Genomic DNA, 24118 nt, shown 5'->3' with positions numbered 1-24118 from the left:
ACATTGTCATCATGTTAGAAAAATCACAATGGCTTTTATATGTATTAATCTTTAAACAAATCGAAATATTATTGTACTATGTAATCGGAACTATTATTGGCGATCAACGTCGAACGGATGTAACCGTGAGTTTTAGATTTACATTACACAGGAAAGAAAGTTGAAGCCAGTTGTTATTCTTAGCTGCTTGAAAAAAATATACACTTTGACGAATGGAATTCATATTCTAGGAAAACAATTCCAACCCTCGGTGAGCAAACTTAGAAAATCTCCTGCTTTCGAATCCTTCTATTCACGCAATCTTTCAATCTTTAATGCGCGCAAGCGCAAACGGACAATGAATTTACTTTATCGGTAGTTCGTATTTGCAGCGATCAGTCACCATTCAGTTTGCGCAAAGGTTTCACACAGGATCAACAAAAGAATGTTCCACAATAAGCATTATAAAGATGACATGATTTACGTCACACATTTGACGCGAAACATTCTAGGCCTACTCGGAATTTGGCCGTCTAACAATAAAAAAGATTTTACCGGCGCGAAAGTCTGGAGGTACTTCTTAATCTCGAGCTGTAACATTCTTCTCTATTGCGTTTTCCTTCCTGGAATCCTTTTCTGGTTTATTGAAAAGAGAACACGCGTTAGAGTCCAGACGATTCCTCTGCTTCTTTTTGTTTTGATGGCTTGTAGTAAATATATCAATCTGCTATTCCATGAAAAGAAAATTAGACGCTGCTTGGAGCACATCGAGGAAGATTATAGAAACGTTACCAACATAAAAGCGCGGGACACGATGATTACATCTGCGAAGATTGGAAGACGTCTAGTCTCACTTTGTGCGATTTTCATGTACAGCAGTGGACTTTCCTTTCGATTGATTTTGCCATTTGCCAGGGGAAAAGTTGTCACTCCACAAAACATCACACTCAGACCTCTACCTTGTCCGAGTTACTTCATTTTCTTCGATGTGCAAATCAGCCCTACTTATGAGCTGCTCTTTGCAATACAAGTATTATCCGGGATAATCACTTACTCGATAACAACAGGTTTATGTGGTCTTGCGACTGTTTTCGTGATGCACGCCTGCGGCCAGCTGAAGGTCCTCATAAATTTGATGACAAATCTCGTCGAGGAAAAGTGGCTTGAAAAACGAGAACTGAATAGAAAACTGGCAAGAATGGTTGAACATCAAATAAGATTTCGAAGGTAAGAGTTTAAGAGTTTTATTCTTTTATTAAAATCACATACATCAAGTGATTGAACGTTTATAATAATTTATTGTTCGCTAATCGGTTAACATCATATACATGCAGTGTGTAGGTAATTTCAATTTTCATTTTTTGAATACATTGATTCGGTGCCATCGACATTTCAGTTTTTTACAATTGATGGAAAATACTCTACATCAAGCGTGTCTAATAGAATTGATGGGATGCACGATGTTAATCTGCCTTCTAGGATATTTTATAATAATGGTTTGTAATATTTTATATATCCGGGAGTTTCAGTAACAAAGCAAAAGAAAGTTATTTCCAACAATAAAATACAACGTTTATAGGAATGGGAGAACAGCAATCGGATAGCTATGTGCTCCTATTTTTCATCAATTATATCCATGATGATAAATGTGTTCTTGTTTTGTTACACTGGTGAGCAACTTACCGTTCAGGTATGTTTGTCCACATTTTTTCCTTCTTCTTTTTCTTTTTCCTTATCGTATAGTATATAATAATATATGTATAATAACTCTCAGTTATGCAAAATATTTGAGAAATTATTATAAAAGTTTTTATGATATTTTTTGAACAATGTTTAAATCAGCAAAAATTTTCCTATATATACTCGATAATATTAATAACAGGCAGAGGAAGTAGCTAGAAAATCTTGCGTACTCGAGTGGTATCGTCTTCCGAATAAAGACGCGCGTGGGATCGTATTGATAATAATCACGTCAAACTTGCCGACTAAGATCACAGCTGGGAAGATCGTGGATTTATCATTCAAGACTTATGGCGACGTAAGCATATTTGTTCAAAAGCATTCACTCATTTTTTCAGAAATTAATAACAATTGTAACACGGCGGTCAATTATGTTATCCAAAAATTATTATCAATGGCTTAATAGACGTGAATCAAATATCATATTTTTTAATCAGCCTATCACGTTAGTTAAATAAAGTTACGACGAAGTGATAAATAACTACGAGATATTGTGCTTATTGTTCAGGTTGTAAAGACAGCTGTGACGTATTTTAATATGCTTCTGAAAATGACCAGCTGAATATTATGTTCTGTATTTCCTTCTTCTTATCGGAACTATGACTACGGACGCATCGTAATGATAATATCATATTGTATATGTTTATTATATATAAATGGTCCAAAAGTTTGGTACAAAAAGTTTGATATAATGTATATATATGGAAGCGTGAGTAAGAAATTTCATTTCTCAGTACGACGAGAAACTGAATATTACATTTTTATAGAAATTTCGATAATTATTTAATTTTTTAATTTTTTTAATTACTATCTTATCTTCTGTATACATTTAAATAAATTTCTTTATTTCATTACAACACGAATAAGAGCACTGAGTAGAAATTATGATATAACTAAAAGTAATGTTACATTTATCAATTCCATACATATATGAATGCTGTTTTATTGTACCTGTTAACTTTTGTGCACGATTGTAACTTGCGAGCAAAAGTATAGCCTGACGTATCACAAACTAATACACATCAATTGTCAGTCAATGGTCTTCGAAACTATAATCTAAACTTAACAATGTATTGTAGGAAAAGAACAAAAATCGATGCAATAAGCATAATATATACGGTGTAATATTACTTTAAATATATTCTTATTTAATTAATTCATTGCACAATTTTTCTTATCCTAAAGTTTCAAGCAGCATTTCAATGTTATATGAGCTAGAAATGAGTTATACAATAAGTAATCTCTCTTTGCTTTGAAACCATTACTACACTTGGAAATCCATCTTACACATTAAAATCTCTGCACGTGATAAAATATTATTCCTACAGAGCACTGTAACTTTACTATCTAAATGCACATACTTTAATTTTAGTCGAAAATAACGATGATATAAATAACAGAATACTATTTATTATTTAAGATACAATGATAAATGCAGTTTCTTTTCCGCAGATATTCTGCCAAGTAATAAATCGTGTTTTGCTTATACAGCTGCTATTATTAGTAAGTTTTCTTTACGAACGTCAATCTTTTCATTGATTTCAACAGAACAACTTTCAGTCTCTTACGATGGGAGAAAATGACAAAGTTTGCGTGCATCATTTCAAAAGTTTCTATGCATACATTATACATCCGCTAGATGTGACTTTCCAATTGCAAGTTGTAACAGAGACAATTAAACACGATTATTTTCCAGATAAACAAAAAACTTCATCGGCATATTAAAACGATATAGTGTTTTAATTTTTAGCCTCTCACACAATTACAAGTTATGGTAGAATATAGTAAGATACTGTAAAAAAGAGAATAAGTAATTTTTGATGTTTTTCTTATGACATCTTTTTTGATACAAAATTGATATTTTTTTTACTGAATATCCATCTTTAGGGCATTAACGTCGCCAAACTAACGAAAACATCACGATTGTTTTCACATAATCTCTATGTGTCAATCTCTAAACAAATTGAAATATTTCGATATATATTGTACTATGTATTATGTAATCAGAACCATTGTGGGCGGTCAATGTCCAATGCAATTACGAGTTTTAATACAGGAAGAAAAGTTGAAGTCGTCAAAAAGATTATTCTAAGTTGTTTAAAAAAAATGTACACTATGATGAATGAAAACACTATTCCTGGAAAGCAATTCCAACCCTTGGTGAGCAAGTTGACTTAGAAACTCTACTGCTTTCAAACTTTCTCCTTCATGCAATATTGTAATTTATAATGCGCGCAAGCGCAAACGACGAATTTATTTTATTGACAGTATGTATTCGCAGTGGTCAGTAGCCACCCAGTTTGAATAAAGACTTCGCATAAGATCGACAAAAGAATGTTGCGCAACGAGCATTATAAAGACGACATAATTTACATTACATATTTGACGCGAAACGTTCTAAGCTTACTTGGAGTATGGCCTTCTTATGGGAAAAAATCTACCCGCGAGAAAATTGGGAAGTACTTCTTAATCTCGATCTGTCACATTCTTCTCTATTCTGTCCTGATACCCGGGGTTCTTTTTTGGTTGATCGAGAAGAGACCACGCGTCAGGGTCCGAACAATCCCTTTGCTTCTTTTTGGCTTCATGGCCTGTGGTAAATATAGCAATTTGGTATTCCATGAGAAGAATATAAAACGCTGCTTGCAGCACATCGAGGAAGATTATAAAGTTGTTACGAATGCGAAAGCGCGAAATACGATGATCGAATCTGCAAAAATTGGAAGACGTCTGGTTACACTTTGCGCGGTTTTCATGTATGGCAGCGGGCTCTCTTTTCGACTGATCTTGCCATTTGCCAAAGGAAAAATTATCACTCCACAAAATGTTACGATCAAACCTCTGCCTTGCCCGGCTTATTTCCTTTTCTTCGATGTACAAGTCAGCCCCACTTACGAGCTGATCTTTGCAATACAAATATTATCTGGGATAATCACTTACTCGATAACAACAGGTTTATGTGGTCTTGCAACGGTCTTCGTGATGCACATCTGCGGCCAGTTAAAAATCCTGATGAATTTGATGAGAAATTTTGTAAAGGAGAAATGGCAACAGAAACGAGAAGTGAACAGGAAGCTGGCAATAATGGTTGAACATCAAATAAGAATTCGAAGGTAAGAATTTTAGAGTTTATTTTATTAAAATTATATACATGCAGTGACTAAACGGTTGTAACAGTGATTATTCACTAATCGGTATTTAACATCATATTTGTACAGACAATTCTAATTTCTCATTTTCTGAATGTATTGATTCGGTGCCGTCAACATTTCAGTTTTTTGCAATTGGTAGAAAATACTCTACAACAAGCGTGTCTAATAGAATTGATGGGGTGTACGATGAATGCCTGCATTCTAGGATATTTTATAATAATAGTTCGTAATTTTATATATTCGGGAGTTTCAATAACAAAGCAAAAAGAATATTTCCAGCAATAATATAATATTTATAGGAATGGGAAAATAGCAATTCATTAGCTATGAGTTCTTACTTTACAGCACTTATGTCCATGTTGATAAACATGTTTATGTTTTGTTACACTGGTGAACAACTTACTGTTCAGGTATGTCTGTTCAAACCTTTTCCTCGGAAAGATAAAATCGTGCGATGGTGATATATGTAACAATTATTTTTTAGTATACGTACGATTATATTATATAAGATGTAGCAGTGATGCGTAACTCGTAGCTCGCCGATTCATAGTCGAGAATATAAAATTATATTCTCTATTTTATACAAATTTAAAATGCATTTGAGATTCACCAAAAAATTTTTTTAATTTATACTCGAAAATGCAGCTTTTCATAAATAAATATGATTGTAAAATAATTGATTTTTATAAATTATCTTAATTTTTTATTTTTTCTTATTGATGAGATAAAATTCAGAGTGAGTTTTGGTACTTATTTTTAAACGAAGTGTATAGTCGTGTAAAACAATTATTAAAATCAGTATAACAGATAAAAAATTTTTATCTTAATATCAGTATAAAATATTTTATATACATATATGCATATCCACCGGAATAGACTTCATGCAGTCCGTAAGATATACAATTTGAAAATGGTCTTTAGTTTAAGAAAGATTGGGCATTACTGCTATATAGTATATGTATAATAATATGTATAGTTTATAGTGTAATGCTTTATTACTTTATACAAGACAATACTTGAGAAGAAGTTGTTGGAAACATTTCTATAATATTTATCAGCGATGTTTAAATCCACAAAAAATTTTCTACACGTACTTGATAATATTAATAACAGGCTGAGAAAATAGCTAGAACGTCTTGCATACTCGAGTGGTATCGTCTTCCAAATAAGGATGCGCGTGGGATCGTGTTGGTGATAATCATGTCGAATTTGCCCACCAAGATTACTGCTGGAAACATTATGGATCTATCATTAAAAACATATGGCGATGTAAGCATACACGTTTAAAAGCATTCACTCATTTTTACATGAATCAATAACACAATTGTATAAATATTAGAATTAAATACGCGCGCGTTATCCAATAGTAATAATTATTATTAAAATATAATAGACATAAATTAAGTACAATATTTCTTAATTGTATTTACCTAAGAAGTCCTACCATATTAGTTGAATAAAAATAAAATCACGAAGAAATAATAAGAAAATAACTACATTAGGATATTATGCTCATTTTTCAGGTTATCAAAGCAGCTGTGACGTATTTTAACATGCTTATAAAAACAATTAAATGAATATTTCTATCCTGTCCTTTTTCTTCTTTCCGGAACTATGACTAGAATTCATTATAATGATAATATCGTATCATAAAGAGAATTTTATAGACATGTCAAATGTAAAACTTAATATAATAATGTATATTTACAGAAGAATGCGTAAGAAATTTTTGTTTCTCAGTACGGCGGAATATACATTAAGTTTTCATAGAAAGCAGTTCAATAATTAATTAAATTTATCTCTCTCTGATAACTATTTTATTTTTATATAAATTTGTACATAAACTGAATCATTACTTCATTCAAAAGCAAATAACAGCACTGAGTAGAAACCGATATCGCTCAGCGGCAACCGGCAAGTGTGCGAAACGATGCGTTTTGCGCATCGTTGTTTTACACATTTACATTTACTTTATACATTACAAATTTATATGAAGAAATAATATGTAATATAATATTGATTTTGATTTATAATCATAGATAACGAATTTACAAGATTAGTAAGCAAATTATTAATATCTTTCTTTTGTTTAATTATTGCTTTTATGAATTGTATATATAGAATTAGGGGAGGGGGTTTAAATATATAAGCCTTTTCGAGATCCTTTTTAAGTAATATTTAGCTAATTGCACATTGATATCATATTCGTTTTTGAAAAGTTAATTTTTAAACAATTATATTTAAATAGCTTATTAAGAAAATAAACTTTTATTTTAGGAAGGACGTAATATTTGATATTTTCTAACATACATATATTACATACATATATATTTATTTTTATAAAAAAGTTTTTTTAGGGGTAACATTTTATAAAGATCATTGTAAGGCTTCTACATGCAGTACACATTTTAATAAAAAAAAGTGATTTTAATACAAGGAAAAACGAATTGTTCAATATATAGTCGAATGATAAATATAATTATTTTTCCACGTATGCTTTGCCAAGTCAACTTCTATGCTTTGCTTACACATTATTATTCTCGGTAAGTTTGCGAAATGTTTACCCCATCATAACTTCCCGTAGAAAACTTTTTGTTCCTTACAATAAGGGAAAATCGTAAATAAATTTGTATGCAATTTCTCTTGCACGCAATCCCTTTGAAAGTTTCTATAGATTTGTTAAATCATAAATAAACTATTACGCAACCTGCCTTGCGCGTAACCTCTTCGAAAGTTTTTATATATTTGTTAACCATCCGTTTGACGTGGCTTTTCAATTCCTTTGATACGCAGGCGCATATAAATTATGAGTTATGTTGCGTTCAACGAAAGATACTGCTCTTCACTGCGATCAGTGACGAACAGACACATTTCGCGTCTGTGTCGTGCATTACAAAAGTGTTTTCAAAAGTGTGCTACCAGCTATACTATGAAGTGGAAAAACTTCATATAAGAAATTGTAAAATTAATCAGTTTCTCAAAATGTTTGCTAACAAGTATTACGAACGTGACATAGAGAATGCTTTCGCGATGAACCGCTTCTTCTTTCGTTTATTAGGCATATGGCCATTTACACGCGCAAATTTTTTTCTTCTGGAGCTGATGGAGACGGTCGCACTGATCCTCACGTGTTTCACGTTCCTCTTTTGTGAATTAATCCCGACTATGCTCTATGTATTTTTGGTGTTGACAGACTTTCGTTTGAGGGTGAAAGTTATGGCCAGTGGACTATTCACGTTAATAGAAATCATCAAGTATAGTTGTACCCTGCTATACAAGAATCAAGTACGAAACTGTTTAAAATTCGTTGATGAGGACTGGCGAAATGTTATCAATCCGAGTGACCGCATCTCGATGATCGACAGAGTCAGAACTAGCAAACGTCTTATTATGATGTGTGCCACATTCGTGTATTCAACTGGCATTGCTGCTCGAATAATAGTACCTTTGTCAATAGGAAAGATCGTTACTTCTGAAAATATCACTATTAGACCACTGCCTCACGTTGCCTATCTCGTTATACTTGACGTGCAGCGTAGTCCAGTTTACGAAATCATATATTTCATACAATTTCTAGCAGGATTTATAAAGTACACGATTTCGATTACAACTTTTAGTTTCATGACACTTTGCGCGATGCACTTTTGTGGGCAGTCTGACATACTTGTAACATTAATGAACGATTTCGTGAGCGAGAATCAATCGAAAAACGTGAACAGGAGATTGGCTATTGTCGTGGAGCGTCAAATCAGAATACGGAAGTGAGTCTTTCCGTGCGTACAATAATGAGATTCATTCGTTAATTCTTTAACGTATTTACACTAGCAACTATGTTAGAGCTTAATACGCAATAGTACGTTTTGCAAAATGAGCAACGTGTTATTCATTATCAGAGGATTTGCTACTAATAATTTTGGTGAAAAATAATTTTCATAGTTCTCGCAATATATTTTAGTTTCTTACAATTGGTGCAGAGTACCACTCAGTATACAAGTTTAATACAAATCATGGGATCTACGGTGATGATATGCTTCGTAGAATATTACACTATCATGGTGCGCAGAAATATTTACATAACAATAAATTTCAAAGGAAATATAAGTTTAGATAAACGACAAAAAAGATGTATTACGTTATAAATCTGTGTAAAAAAATTAATAAAGGTTTATTTTACAGGAATGGGAAAATCACAATGTTATTCGTATGTGTACATATATCAGTGGACTAATAATGTTGTCATACAATATATTTATTTACTGCTACATGGGCGAGCAAATCATCGAACAGGTATATGTTGTTGAATTATTTTTCATCGTCGATGGCAGTACAATATAATAAATGTAACAAACAACAAAGTGGAATACTAGAAAAATATTATTTTCATTGTTTACACCATTAACGCTAGTACTTGATTGATAAAAACTAGGGAGAAAAAGTATCATTAACAACACGCACTTTGGAATGGTACCGTCTTGAAGACGCAACAGCACGAGCATTGATTTTACTTATAACCATTTCCGAAAACCCATTAAAACTTAAAGCAGGAAATTTCATAGATATTTCTCTAAGAACATTTGGTAATGTAAGTAATACAGCTATTTTGTTAAATTTATTTAACAATAAAATTAATATCATGAAAATGATTTCTGAGGGATGAAGAGCGTATCTTAATGAAGATATGCATCTATTTTAGGTTGCTAAGATGACCGTGACATATTTAAATATTCTTCGATCAGTTGATCACTGAATTTTAAGAATTAATCGGAAATGTATGAATAGGAATAGAACAATATAATAATAAACATTTGTAGCCACGCTATCGAAGTAACAGTATACTTAAACAGAGTGCTTTTCTTTATCAAATATCTTTATTTGAAATGAAATATATTATGAACGTTTACAAATATTCATATTCGGACTTCATTGTATAATTCTTGATTGACAATAATTCTTTATTCAATTTCTGATGGATATGCATGTAAAATAATATAAAAATGTCTAAAAGAAAGATATTATGAGATTCATTTAAAAATGTAAGCAAGAACTATCTGTTAGATATCTGATGTTACATTAAAACAGAAAAGACTGATCTTGGTAGTCAGAAGGAAATTGTTTGTGCTTTTCATGTACTTTATGATTATTTATTATATTTTAACGTACAAAATTGGTTAATTTTCTATCTAATTAAAATGTCCATGTACGCATAACGTATGTAGGTATATAGAAGAGTACGTAAGAAATTTTTGTTTCTCAACACGAAGAAAGTAAACATTATAATTTTATAGAAAGCATATATATATTCTGATAATTAATTAAATTTAACGGCTATTTTATTTTTATATAAATTTTGTTATGAATCGGATTTTCACTTCATTGTAAGATGAATTAGAGCACTGAAAAAATTAAGAAATAAAAATATAATTTCATATTTATCAATCACATGTATCTACATAAAATGCAGCTTTATATTCTTGATAATTTTTGGACGCGATTGTAATTAGCGAACAGATCGAAGTATATCATGATGCAACTATTATTATAACTCCTATACATCAAGCGCAATTATTCTATGTCATTGTTCATTTTTCAAATCTACATTCTAAGCTACATTTCGTATCGATAATATCGCATTGTACTTAATATGAACATACGAAGAATGCAAAAATTTGACGCAGTAAGATGATTCTATATTAATGACAAATCAATCGTAACCTTGCCTATGACAGCAAACCAATTGACCCGTCACAACGAACTTGAGATTTACTTGCGACTAATGTAGGATCAGCATTAGACATTTTAATCTAAATATATCTTTGATTGCATAATTTATCTTCTTTTAAGATATCAAGCAATAGTACATTATTATAATAGAAATAAGATGTAAATTTAAACAATATTATTTATTTTTCGAAAACATGAATGAATTACCACTCGGTAATTCATATCGGAGATTCGTTTAAGCAGCATCAAAATCTCCGAAACGTCTGAATGAACACGCGAAAAAATAATTTTATATGGAGAATTGTAATGTTTATTATGCCTCAACGACGTACAGATTTTAATTAAAGAAATGTTTATAATAATATATATAAGGGACAAACATACTGTTTGGAATATAGTCACGAGATAAATCCAGTTACTTTTCATTATACTCATCCAAGTCAACTTTTACGTTTTACTTATACACTGTTATACACTACTATTATCAGTAAGTTTTCATTACGAAAAGTTCATTCCTTCATAACTTCCCGTAGAAAAGCTTCTGTTTCTTACAATAAAGGAAAATCGTAAATAAACTTGCACGCAACCCCTTTGAAAGTTTCTATATATTCGTTAACCATCCGTTTGACGTGGCTTTTCAGTTCCCTCCACACGCAGGCGCACATGAAATATGAGTTATGTTCTGCTCAGCGAAGAATACTGCGATCAGTGGCGAATAGACACGTTTTGTGTCTGTATCGTGCTTTACAAAAGTGTTCTTATGCTACAAGATATTATACTATGAAGTGGAAAGATTCCATATAAGAGATTGTAGATTTAATTGGTCTCTCAAAATGTTTGCTAACAAGTATTACGAACGTGATATAGAGAATGCTTTCGCGATGAATCGCTTCTTCTTTCGTTTATTAGGAATATGGCCATTTACACATGCAAATTCTTTTTTTTTGGAACTGATAGGGACTAACGCATTGATCCTCACGTGTTTCACGTTCCTCTTCTGCGAACTAATCCCGACCATGCTTTATGTATTTATGGTGTTGACAGACTTTCGTTTAAGGGTGAAAGTTATGGCCAGCGGACTATACACATTCATAGAAATCATCAAGTATAGTTGTACTCTGCTTTACAAGAATGAGGTGCGAAACTGTCTAAAATTCGTTGATGAGGACTGGCGAAACGTTATAAATCCTAGCGATCGCATCTCAATGATCGATAGAGTCAGAACTAGCAAACGTCTGATTATGATGTGTGCCATATTCATGTACTTCAGTGGCATGGGTTTTCGAATAATAATACCTCTGTCAATAGGAAAGATCATTACTTCTGAAAATATCACTATCAGACCACTACCTCACGTTGCCTATCTCGTTATATTTGACGTTCAACGTAGTCCAGTTTACGAAATCGTGTATTTTATACAATTTCTATCGGGACTTATAAAATATACGATTACGGTAACGACATTTGGTTTCATGACACTTTGCGCGATGCATTTCTGCGCGCAATCAGACATACTTGTGACGTTAATGAACGATTTTGTGAATGAGAATCAACCGAAAAACTTGAACAAGAGGTTGGCTACTGTCGTGGAGCGGCAAATCAGAATAAGGAAGTGAGTTTCTCTTTGCGTATAATAGTGAGATTTATTTGTTAATTTTTTACTGTAAGTTTAACGTCTTTACACTAGCAACTATGTTAGAGCTTAATACACAATAGTATGTTTATGCAAAATGGATAACGTATTATCCATTATCAAAGATATATAGAATTAGATACTGATAATTTTTTTGGTAAAAACGATTTTCATAGTTCTTCTCGCAATATATTTTAGTTTCTTACAATTGGTGCAGAGTACCACTCAGTATACAAGTTTAATACAAATCATGGGATCTACGGTGATGATATGCTTAGTAGGATATTACATTATCATGGTGCGCAAAAGTATTTATATAACAATAAATATCAAGGAAAATATAAGCTTAAATAAATGATAAAAGATGTATCATAAGTTAGTGTTTTTTTAAAAAAGTTATAAAGGTTCTATTTACAGGAATGGGAAAAACATAATGTTGTTAGTATGTGCGCATATATCAGTGGACTAATAATGTTGTGGTACATCATATTTATCTATTGCTACATGGGCGAGCAAATCATCGAACAGGTATATGTTGTTGAATTATTTTTCATCGTCGATGGCAGTACAATATAATAAATGTAGCAAACAACGAAGTGAAACATTAGAGGAATGTTATTTTTTCTTGTTTACATCACTAACATTTGTACTTAATTGATAAAAATCAGGGAGAAAAGGTATCATTAACAACACGTACTTTGGAATGGTACCGTCTTGAAGACACAACAGCACGAGCATTGGTTTTACTTATAACCATTTCCGAAAACCCATTAAAACTTAAAGCCGGAAATTTTGTAGATATTTCTCTCAGAACGTTTGGCAATGTAAGTAACATAGCTAATTTTTCAAATTTATTTAATCACAAAGTTAAAATCATGAAAATTATTTCTGCGGAGAAAAAGGGCGTATCTTAATAAAGATATGAATTTATTTTAGGTTGCTAAGATGTCCGTGACATATTTAAATCTTCTTCGAACAGTTGTCTAAATTTTAAGAATTAATCGGAAAAGTATGAATAGCAGGAAAATAATAATAATAAACATTTGTTACCGTGAGATGAAAGTAATAGCATTCTTAAACACAGTGCTTTTATTTTACAAATATCTTTGTTTGAAATGAAATGTATTGAAAACATTTACGAATGTTCATATTCCGACCTTATAATATAATTCTTGAATAATTCTTTATTCAATTTCTGATGGATATGCATATAAAATAATGCATATAACATAAAAACATGTCTAGATAAAAAATATTGTGATATTTATCAAAAAAATATAAGCAAGAAATACCTATTAGATATCTGTGTGTGTGTGTGTGTGTGTGTGTGTGTGTATGTGTGATATTAAAATAGGAAAGGCTGGTCTTGATAATCATAGAAAAATTGTTTGTGCTTTTCACTTTATTTATTTTAACGTATAAAATTGCTTAATTTTTTAATCGAATTAAAATGTCCAATCTTTGTATGTCCCAAGTCAAAATCAGAACCTAAGATTTGCATACTTTTGAATGTTTTATCGCATGTACATACAATAATAGGTACATACGTTAAAGAACAAAGTCCAAGTTGCTTCGTCGGCGAATTAATATGTCTTATTAATTTGTATACATATTAACATGTTAATATTAATATATTATTAATTTGTATTATTATTATTATTGATAAACGTGACTGAAAGAAAGGAACGTTATTTTATTACTTATATAATATTATTTGGTCGAAGTCTCGCTACAAATGTTTTGAAGCGTTTGATGGATCAATTAGAAGAAAAAATTTTACAAACTGATCATCTGAAAAACGCTTTAAAGCGTTTGTAGCATCGTGTTGACCGTACAATTAAAAATGATACTATGCTGAATTTTGATATATAGAAGATTTTTGCTGTGAATCTCTTCCTTCTCGTTGAAAGTTATACTATTCGAACGCATCATAATGATAATATCAAACTATATATTGATGTGTTTATGATATTGATATATCAAATATAAGGACTTATAATGTACATATGTATAATGCACGTATACAGAAAAATGCGTAAAAACTTTTCTTCGTAGTACAAAGAAAGTTAATTGTAATTTCATACAAAGTATTTAGATAATTAATTATATTCTAATTATTTTATCTTAATATAAATTTTATTATGATTCAGATCTTTACTTCACTGTAATATATATTACAGCGAAATGTATTACACGAATATGTATTACACAAAAAAAGATTAAAAAATACCTAAAAATATAATTTCATATTTATCAATCTATACATATATATATATATGTAAAATGCAGCTTTATATTCTCAATAACGTTTAAACATGAATGTAATTCCCGAACAGATCGAAGTATCGTATGATGTAGCTATTATTATAGCTTTTGCACATCAATTGTAAGAGTCAAGTTTTTTCGTTTTTCAAATATACATTTTGAACTGCACTTCGTATTGATAACATTGCATTGTGCTTAACATAAACATACGTCCGTACATATTTACATAAAAAAGTAGTTTGTTTGAAATATTAGAAAATACCTGGGTGTGGGATACATCTTGTATCTTGATGGTAGGTAGAAAGTTCAAATTATGATAAATAAAATTTTCCAGTCTATTGTATTATACTGCAATATGTATTACACATACCACAATCATTGATCGATAATTTGTCACGGGGATCTAACTGCAGAGTGTATGTTGAACACGCAGGAATGGCAAGATGTGGAAATATTGCGAACGCATATACCTTTCATGTTACTCTAACTTCTGACAAGGTTAATATTTTTCTTTTGTGCTTCTTCTTTTGTTTCTATATAAACATGTAGAAATAAAAATATTTATACGTTTGAGAGAGCCAATGGTCGGTTAAAGTTACATGATATGAATACAACATATATTCTTAATTTAAAAAATTTTAATTATCTCAGATGTGACTGTGCGCCGAAACATTCGGATAATTAAAATAAAAAAATTAAAAATCTATATTGAATTCATAACATATAACTTTGACCGATCATTGGCACTCTCAAACGTATGTATGTTATACGTTTAGACGGTCGGATGTTAATTCTTATTTGTTAAAAATATTTACTTACGTAAGAATTGAAACCTTTTACCTGCATAAATAAAAGCAATTCTATATATTTATTACGATAGACAGATCAAGTAGCTTGGAGAGCAAATACGCTAGAATGGTATCGTCTTCCAGCAAAAAGTAATGTGGTGCTATAACAAATATATATCATTTATTCTGACAAAAATTATCTTAGGAAAATTGATCGTCTTTCTTTAAAGACATTTAATGATGTAAGCAAAATATATATTTTTATATAAAATGTTGCTAGATTTCAATGATACCATAAATACATAATATTCTCCGATGTTAGTAGAAAGAATCTTATAATAAAAAATATTTATTAATTGTTTCAGGTGATCAAATCGGCGATTCTATATTTTAATGTATTTCGGACTGTTGTCGAGTAAACAATGATAATGATTATCAAAACAAAAATGCAACCTGTTAATCATTCACAATAGAAAGTGCAGTACGTATAACAAGATAATAATGTGAGTTGCACATGTGATGTGCTGTACAAAATGATAAGTTTTTCACGATAATATGATATATTTATTTATAAAACATCTACTAACGTACCTTCTGAAACAAAATGAGATGCTCTCTAAAATGTATTAAAAAAATTGATATAATTTGAAACGTATGATTTGAATTACTTAACGAAATAATCTCATTAAAAGTGAACTTTCTGTATTGGTTAACTACATACATATCTACAAAAGTTAAACTAATAGAAAAATTCTCGTAGAAATCAAAACTGTTAGCTTCACGGTCAACATTATGATTGTAAGTTAGATTTCACAAAGAAAGAAAGTTAAATGTAATGATTTTCCTATAAAAGTCAATGTACGTAAGAGGATAAGAATACATTTCATGGAAAATAATCCTGTCCTCAGCGAACAACTCTACCCATAAACTTCTCTGCTTCTGTTCTCTCTTCTCATGCAGACATGAATTTTTTAAATGCGCAAGCATATGCGCGAGTTGGTTTCACCCTTCGACGACTGGTGACGATTCAGTTCACATTCAGTTCGCATTCAGGTTTCGCATTAAATAAACGGATAAAGCCCGAGAGTATCGTAAAATATTTGTCTAAATTCATACAGAAATGCCACAAAATAAATATCACCAGAACGATATTTTGTATATTACGCAACCAACTCGCAACATTTTGCTCGCGCTCGGTGCTTGGCCTTCCATCAGTAAAGGAAGATCCGTATATTTAAAAGCACACAATCTTTTATTAATCTGTATATCCTACATTTTCCTCTCTAGCGACATTATACCTGGTGTCCTTTATTGGTTGATGGCAGAAACGGCGCGAATTCGACTACATATGATCCCTCTTCTCCTCTATGACTTCATGCCTGTCAGTCAATATGGTATTTTCATATTTCGCTATGATAAGCTCAGGCGATGCTTGAAACATGTCGAGGAAGATTGGAAAAACGTTCTCAGCGCAGAAGCACGGAACATTATGCTGAAATCTGCGAGGACGGGCAAACGTCTGGTTACGATCTGTGCGATCTTCATGTACAGCAGCACCATTTCAATTCTGCCGTTATTCCAGGGAAAGTTCATCGATCAGAATGTCACCATAAGACAATTTGCATGTCCGGGTTACTTCTTTTCCCTCGACGTGCAAGTCAGCCCTGTTTACGAGACGGTCTTTGTAATTCAGTGTCTAACAGGATTTATTGCAGCTTCGATCGTGATATGTGCATGCGGTCTCACCGCAATTTTTGTGGTACATGCTTGCGGCCAATTGAAAATCTTAATCGGCTTAATGAGAGATTTCGTGCAGAAACAATGGCAAGAGGAGCGTGAAATGGATATGATGCTAGCTGAGATAGTCGAGCATCAAACAAGAGTGCGCAAGTAAGTCCGCAATTTGCGAATGTTATTCATGATTTTAATTTTAGTACTCGCTCCAATTAACGTGTACTTATTAATATTGATATTTATTACCGATGAAAATTACTAACCTTCTATTTTCTCATTTTATTACGAAAATTTATCATTTTATTATTTATTAGTCTAAGTTTCAATTATCACCTTTGGTAATTGTATTTCAGTTTTTTACGGTTAGTGCAGCATACCTTACAGGAAATATATGTGGTGGAATATCTGGTGAACACAATAACTATTTGCCTTTTAGTGTATTTTATGTTAGTGGTTAGTAAGTTGGTCAATTATTGTTAATAACGAAATAAATTAAATATTTTAACATAAAATAAAATAGAAAAAGAAATAAAAATTCAATAATTTCTTATGATTAAAAAATTTTATTTGGACTCGAATATTCGTAATAATATATTTCGTTAAAAAATAGTTACATCAGATTTCATAGTTAGTCATAATAATAAATTACTTAATAATAATATAATCATATGAAACACTTATTTATAGGACTGGCAAAATAGGAATATACCAACTTTATGTACTTACTGGATATGTATTGTAAATATGACAACTCATATGTTTCTATTTTGTTACAATGGTGAACAACTTACAGATCAGGTAAAATTTGTAGATATTAATATATTCCGATTTTTAGAACACAGACAATAATAATAAAATTAGTAATAACAATATTCCATGATTAGAATAACTTATTATCAAATTATGTGCAATCCAAATTGCACATTCTATTTTAATCAAATTTTGAAAGAGTTACTACTGCGTGCTAAAATATGTTTTTAAATATTTTTATAAATATATCATGAAAAAGAAACAGGGACCGAATTGCAATATCCTTGTAATAGCAAATGAAATTATGATACAAACACATTTTATGGCCATTGCTATGTGATGATAAATCCAACGATAGGCGGAAAAGGTAGCCATTGCATCCTGCGGGCTCGAATGGTATCGTCTTCCGGACAAAAAAGCACGTAGCGTTGTATTGCTGATTATTATGTCTAACGCGCCAACCAAGATCTCTGGAAAGTTCATCGATCTCTCGCTCAAAACATTTGGTGATGTAAGTAAGTTATACTTGTTTCTACAAAAGATTGTCTAAGCACGTTGTAACTTTTTTTAAAGTATGTTTGTGTCTTAATTACGTGTCTTCAGTAGCGTTAAACGACATCAATATTAGTGTTTTATATCTACAAATTGCTATAAGATAATTTAAAATCCTTTTTTATAAAATAAGTATCATGTCATTTACATATGTCAATTTTACTAAATATATGCTTGTTACTTTCAATGACAGTAATTATGGTTAATTGAAAAGAAATCAGAGGAGAAAACAGTTGAAAATGTTTTAGGTCATGAAAACTGCGGGGACTGTTTTTAATATGCTTCGAAATGTAATCGATTGAATCATTAAACTTTATTAGTTGAGATTGTAAGGTTATTGTAAAGTTATTTCATACCATTATATTATATGAAATTGCATATGCGATTCGAATACTAAATCATTTAAATCAGAACATTTAACACATGTCAAACAAAACTATTTCTTCCTAATAAGCATTATGTTGCAATTGCATGTTGCGAAGACATGAAGATAAACATGAACGTTTTCCTAGTTGATATAAAGTTTGACGAACGAATACGAATATTTTCTTTGAAATACAATCGTCCCTCTCGATAAGCAATTTTCCTTGCAAACTCTATCACTGTACTTATGCTAGTCTCTGTTCTCCATGCAATTATGATTAAATTCTTATTGCGTACAAACTCATGTTCTGACTGTGAGTTTACTTCGCGATCAATTCTTATTTTCCACCATAATTTGTGACTCATAACACGAATTAAGTAATAAAGTAAATATTTTAGATTATGAAAACGGATGTATGTATCAACCCAGTTAACATAATGTTACATGTAACGTACATGTAACATAAATGTCAGCAAAACAGGGTAACTGTAATATAACACATTATGTTAATCCCTCTTCTTCTTTATGACTTCATGTCTGCCAGTCAATATAGCATCTTCATATCAGATCGCTATGATCAAGTCAGGCGATGTTCGAAGCACGAGGAGGATTTGGAGAATGTTCTCAGCGTGGACGTACGAAACATTATGCTAACATCTGCGAGGACGGAGAAACATCTGGTTACGATCTGCACACTTTTCATGTACAGTGGCGTTATTACCTTCCAAACAATTTTACCGTTGTCCCAGGAAAAGATTGTCATCGATTAGAACATCATGATAAGACATTTTGCCTGTCTGAGTTATTACTTTTCCCTCGACATATAATCTAATTTTTTTCTCTCTCTCTCTCTCTAACAGGATTTATTACAGTTTCGATCGTGACATGTGCATGTGGCCTCACAGCGACTTTCATAGTACATGCTTGCTGTCAATTAAAAATCTTATAACATAAAAACATGTCTAGAAAAAAATATTGTGATATTTATAAAAAAATACAAGCAATAAATACCTATTAAATATCTGAGAGATATTAAGATAGGAAAGGCTGATCTTGATAATCACAGAAAAATTGTTTGTGCTTTTTACTTTATGGTTATTTATTTTAATGTATAAAATTGCTTAATTTTTTAATCGAATTAAAATGTCCAATCATTGTATGTCCCAAATCAAAATCGGAACATGAGATTTACATACTTTTCAATAATGTCTTATCGCATGTAGTACATACAATAATAGGTATATATGTTAAAGAACAAAGTCCAAATTGCTCCTTCGGCAAACTGCTCCGTTTTGCAACTAATGTATAATAGAATCAGCTTTAGATATTTTAATCTCAATAAATTTTTGATTGAAAAATTTGTTTTCTTTTAAGATACCAAACAGTATTATAGTATATGTATAATAAACATAAGCTGTATAGCAACATTATTTATTTTTTGAAACTATTACCACACTCGAGAATTCATTTTACGCACTGTCAAAAACTTAGTGACATCAGAATGACATGCGAGCAAATAATATTTTATTATATATGGAGATTGTAACGTTTAGTATTTCAATGCCGTACACATTTTATTTAAAAAAAGAAATGATTATAATAATATAAGGAACAAAAAATACTGTTTGGAATATATTAGGGGATAAAACCGGTTACTTTTTATTATATTCTATCAAGATAAAACCTATGTTTTGATTACTCACTATTATTATCAGTAAGTTTTCATTACGAAAAATTCACCCTTTCATAACTCCTCGTAGAAAACTTTTTGTTCCTTACATTGAAGGAAAATTTTAAATAAACTTGCACGCAACCCCTTTGAAACTTTCTATATATTTGTTGACCATCCGCTTGACGTGGCTTTTCAGTTCTCTTCAGACGCAGGCGCACATGAAATATGAGTTATGTTCTGCTCAGCGAAGAATACTGTTCATCACTGCGATCAGTGGCGAACAGACACGTTTTGTGTCTGTATCGTACTTTACAAAAGTGTTCATATGCTACAAGCTATCATATTATAAAGTGGAAAGACTCCGTATAAGAAATTGTAAAATTAATCAGTCTCAAGATGTTTGCCAATAAGTATTACGAACGCGACATAGAAAATGCTTTCGCAATAAATCGTTTTTTCTTTCGTTTATTAGGCATATGGCCATTTTCGCGCAATAATTCCCTTCTTTTCGAGCTGGCGGAAACGATCACACTGATCGTCGCCTGTTTTGCGTTCCTCTTCGGCGAATTAATCCCGACTATACTTTATGTATTTATGGTGCTGACAGATTTTCGATTGAGACTAAAGGTCATGGCCAGCGGGATATTTACAATAATAGAAATTATCAAGTACAGCTATGCTGTACTTTACAAGAGTCAAGTGAGAAACTGTCTAACATTGGTTGATGAGGATTGGCGAAACGTCATCAATCCGAGTTATCGCACCTCGATGATCGACAGAGTTAGAACTAGCAAACGTCTGATTGTAATATGCGCAATAATCGTGTATGTGACTGGAATGGCTGTCCGAATGATCATTCCGTTGTCAGTGGGGAAGATCGTTACTTCTCAAAATATCACTATTAGACCGCTGCCCCACGTTGCCTATCTCGTTATATTTGACGTGCAGCGTAGTCCAGTTTACGAAATCGTATATTTCATACAATTTCTAGCAGGACTTATAAAGTACACGATTACGGTGACAACTTTTGGTTTCATGACACTTTGCGCGATGCATTTTTGCGCGCAGTCAGATATACTTGTGACATTAATGAATAATTTCGTGAATGAGAATCAACCAAAAAATATAAACACGAGGTTGGCAACTGTAGTAGAGCATCAAATCAGAATAAGGAAGTGAGTGTTTCCTTGCGTACAATAATGAGATTCGTTCGCTGATTCTTTAATGTAAGTCTAAACGTATGCACATTAGACAGAAATATCAGAGCGTAATACGCGATACATTCTATGCACAAAATGAGTAATGTGTCATCAAAGATATATGGACTTAACAACTAGTAGTTTTTGTTAAAAACAATTTTCATATTTTACTCATAACATATTTTAGTTTCTTACAATTGGTGCAGAATACCACTCAGTATCCAAGTTTAATAGAAATCTTGGGATCTACGGTCCTATTATGCTTCGCAGGATATTACATTATCATGGTGCGCAAAGAAATATTTACGTAACAATGAATTTTAAAAGAAATATTAGTTAGATAGACATGATAAAGTATAGTATGTATAATACTTTCGTGTTGTATAAAAAATTAATGAAAGTTCAATTTGCAGGAATGGGAAGATCACAATGTTATTCGTCTGTGCGCATATATCAGTGTACTAATAATGTTCTGTTTCAACATATTTATCTACTGCTACATGGGCGAGCAAATCATCGAGCAGGTATGTGTTGTCGAATAATTTTTCATTACCAATAACAGTACGATGTAGCAAATATAGCAAACGAATATAGCAAATAAGTATATCAAAGTGGAATAATAGTGAAATGTTTTTTTTTGTTTGCATCATTGACGTTTGTAATTAATTGATAAAAACTAGGGAGAAAAGGTAGCATTAACAACACGCACTTTGGAATGGTACCGTCTTCCAGACACAAAAGCACGAGCATTGATTTTACTTATAATTATTTCCGAAAACCCATTAACTCTTAAAGCAGGAAGTTTTATTGACATTTCCCTCAGAACGTTTGGCAATGTAAGTGCTACTGCTATTTTTCTAAATTAATATAATAATGAAGTTATTATCGTAAAAATTATTTCGGGGATAGCGGTTAATAAAGACATGCATTTATTTTAGGTGGCTAAAATGTCTGTGACATATTTAAATTTCCTTCGATCAGTTGATTGAATTTTAAGAATTAATCTAAAATACATATATGGCTAACAGACTTTGATAACTAAAAATAGTAAAACAGTAGCAATAAAAATTTGTAACCATAAAAAATGAAAGTTGTATTATACTTAAGCAAAGTGCTTTTCTTTTTTAAATATATTTGTACCAAATGAAACGTACTAAAAGCATTTACGAATATTCATAATTAGTTTAGAATCATTGCATAATTCTTTACTTGTTACTAGAATTATTCTTCATTCAATTTCTGATAAATGTGCTTATCATATAATATAAAAATGTCATATAATCTAAGTAAAAATATATTACGAGAGTCGTTAAAAATGTATGCAAGAAGTATCTATTGAATATCTAACGTTATATTCAAGGCAACTAGAGGGAAATTGTTTGTACTTTCCATGTAATTTATTGTTATTTATTCTAACGCATAAATTAATTGTTTAATCTAATTAAAATTCCAGAGTTTTTGAATGTCCCAGGTCAGGACATAAGATACGCATATATTCAATAATGTCTCTTTCAGATTGCTTGTACAGTAATAAATATATTAAATTTCAAAGTCGCTCCGTAAATAAATTAATATATTATACGGAAAGAACGATTTTGCTGAAGAATCTAAAAATTTAGTTAGAAACAGATCTGAAAATAATTTTGTTGAATCATTAAAATTATTATGTAGGATGTTTAAACTGCTAAAGTGTGTCAAAACTTGTTTCAGCATTGCTTATCATGCTTGAAATTCCTACAAAATTATTTTGATGATTCAACAAAATTATTTTCAGATTCATATTTAGCTAAATTTTTAGATTCAGCGCAAAATTGCTCTTTCCGTATAGTATTATTTAAAAAAATTTGAACTATTATCATTAATAAGTGTGAGCGAGAGAAAGTAATGTTATTTTATTATTTACAATTGTACTTACAAACGATACTCTATGCTGACATATACGATTTTTGCTCTGAATCTCTTTCTTCTTGTTGGAACTACGTTTACAAACGCATCATAATGGTAATATCAAGTTGTGTATTTTTTCCTTTTCTAATATAGATGCGTGTATATTAATATAGATGTGATCCTTTGCTAATATATATGTATGTGTCAAATACAAGAGCTTAGTATAATGTACATATACAAAAGTGTGCGTAAGAAATTTTATTTATATTAATTTATTTTTTGAAACCATTACCGCACTTGAAATTCCATCTTATGCAGCATTAAAATCTCCCAAACATCAGTATGACATGCGAACAAGTAATATTTATATGGAACACTATAACGATTACCATCTGAATACATTACACACTTTAATAAAAGAAATGATTATAATATAATAATATAAAAACAGAAATGTTATCTAGAATATAGTCGCATGATAAGTACAGATACTTTTTCACGTATTCTCAATTAAGTCAACTACTACGTTTTGCTTACACAACTATTATCAATAAATTTTCTTAGAAACGTTAACCCTTTCATAGCTTCCCGGAGAAAACTTTATATTCCTTAGAATGAAGGAAAAGCGTAAAGAGATCTGCACGCAACTCTTTTAAAAGTTTCTATACATATGTTAACCATT

General features: G+C 31.1%; 3 protein-coding genes across 3 annotated transcripts; all 3 read left to right on the top strand.

The window, feature by feature from the left end:
- Positions 1–424: 424 nt before the first annotated feature.
- Positions 425–6448, top strand: LOC108726803 (uncharacterized). Its single transcript, XM_018454572.1, has 9 exons — positions 425–1206; positions 1376–1475; positions 1559–1669; positions 1862–2017; positions 4042–4832; positions 4994–5093; positions 5171–5281; positions 5985–6140; positions 6395–6448. The coding sequence occupies exons 1-9, from the start codon at positions 425–427 to the stop codon at positions 6446–6448; spliced, it is 2361 nt and encodes a 786-aa protein (XP_018310074.1).
- Positions 6449–7973: 1525 nt separating this feature from the next.
- On the top strand, positions 7974–19448 carry LOC108726801 (uncharacterized). Its single transcript, XM_018454571.1, has 7 exons — positions 7974–8632; positions 11650–12204; positions 16566–17168; positions 17366–17465; positions 17700–17810; positions 18121–18277; positions 19246–19448. Exons 1-7 carry the CDS (start codon positions 7974–7976, stop codon positions 19446–19448), a joined length of 2388 nt encoding a protein of 795 aa, XP_018310073.1.
- Positions 19449–20746: 1298 nt separating this feature from the next.
- LOC108726800 (odorant receptor 4-like) lies at positions 20747–22538 on the top strand. The gene is made up of 5 exons (XM_018454570.1): positions 20747–21525; positions 21737–21836; positions 21963–22073; positions 22230–22385; positions 22488–22538. Exons 1-5 carry the CDS (start codon positions 20747–20749, stop codon positions 22536–22538), a joined length of 1197 nt encoding a protein of 398 aa, XP_018310072.1.
- The last annotated feature ends 1580 nt before the right edge of the window (positions 22539–24118 follow it).

The sequence above is a fragment of the Mycetomoellerius zeteki genome, unplaced genomic scaffold (genome assembly GCF_001594055.1).
Source record: "Mycetomoellerius zeteki isolate Tzet28-1 unplaced genomic scaffold, Tzet1.0 scaffold438, whole genome shotgun sequence".
Taxonomy (NCBI): Eukaryota; Metazoa; Arthropoda; class Insecta; order Hymenoptera; family Formicidae; genus Mycetomoellerius; species Mycetomoellerius zeteki.
The sequence above is the reverse complement of the archived record's forward strand: the minus strand, read 5'-3'. Positions and strand labels throughout refer to the sequence as shown.

Coding starts and splice junctions, on each gene's coding strand:
- LOC108726803 (XM_018454572.1), top strand. CDS start 425: ATGTTCCACAATAAGCATTATAAAGATGACATGATTTACGTCACACAT. Junction 1,476..1,558: donor TAGGATATTTTATAATAATG/GTTTGTAATATT, acceptor CAACGTTTATAG/GAATGGGAGAACAGCAATCG. Junction 5,282..5,984: donor GTGAACAACTTACTGTTCAG/GTATGTCTGTTC, acceptor TATTAATAACAG/GCTGAGAAAATAGCTAGAAC.
- LOC108726801 (XM_018454571.1), top strand. CDS start 7,974: ATGGAGACGGTCGCACTGATCCTCACGTGTTTCACGTTCCTCTTTTGT. Junction 12,205..16,565: donor CGGCAAATCAGAATAAGGAA/GTGAGTTTCTCT, acceptor TTTCCTCTCTAG/CGACATTATACCTGGTGTCC. Junction 17,169..17,365: donor CATCAAACAAGAGTGCGCAA/GTAAGTCCGCAA, acceptor ATTGTATTTCAG/TTTTTTACGGTTAGTGCAGC.
- LOC108726800 (XM_018454570.1), top strand. CDS start 20,747: ATGTTTGCCAATAAGTATTACGAACGCGACATAGAAAATGCTTTCGCA. Junction 21,837..21,962: donor CAGGATATTACATTATCATG/GTGCGCAAAGAA, acceptor TTCAATTTGCAG/GAATGGGAAGATCACAATGT. Junction 22,074..22,229: donor GCGAGCAAATCATCGAGCAG/GTATGTGTTGTC, acceptor GATAAAAACTAG/GGAGAAAAGGTAGCATTAAC.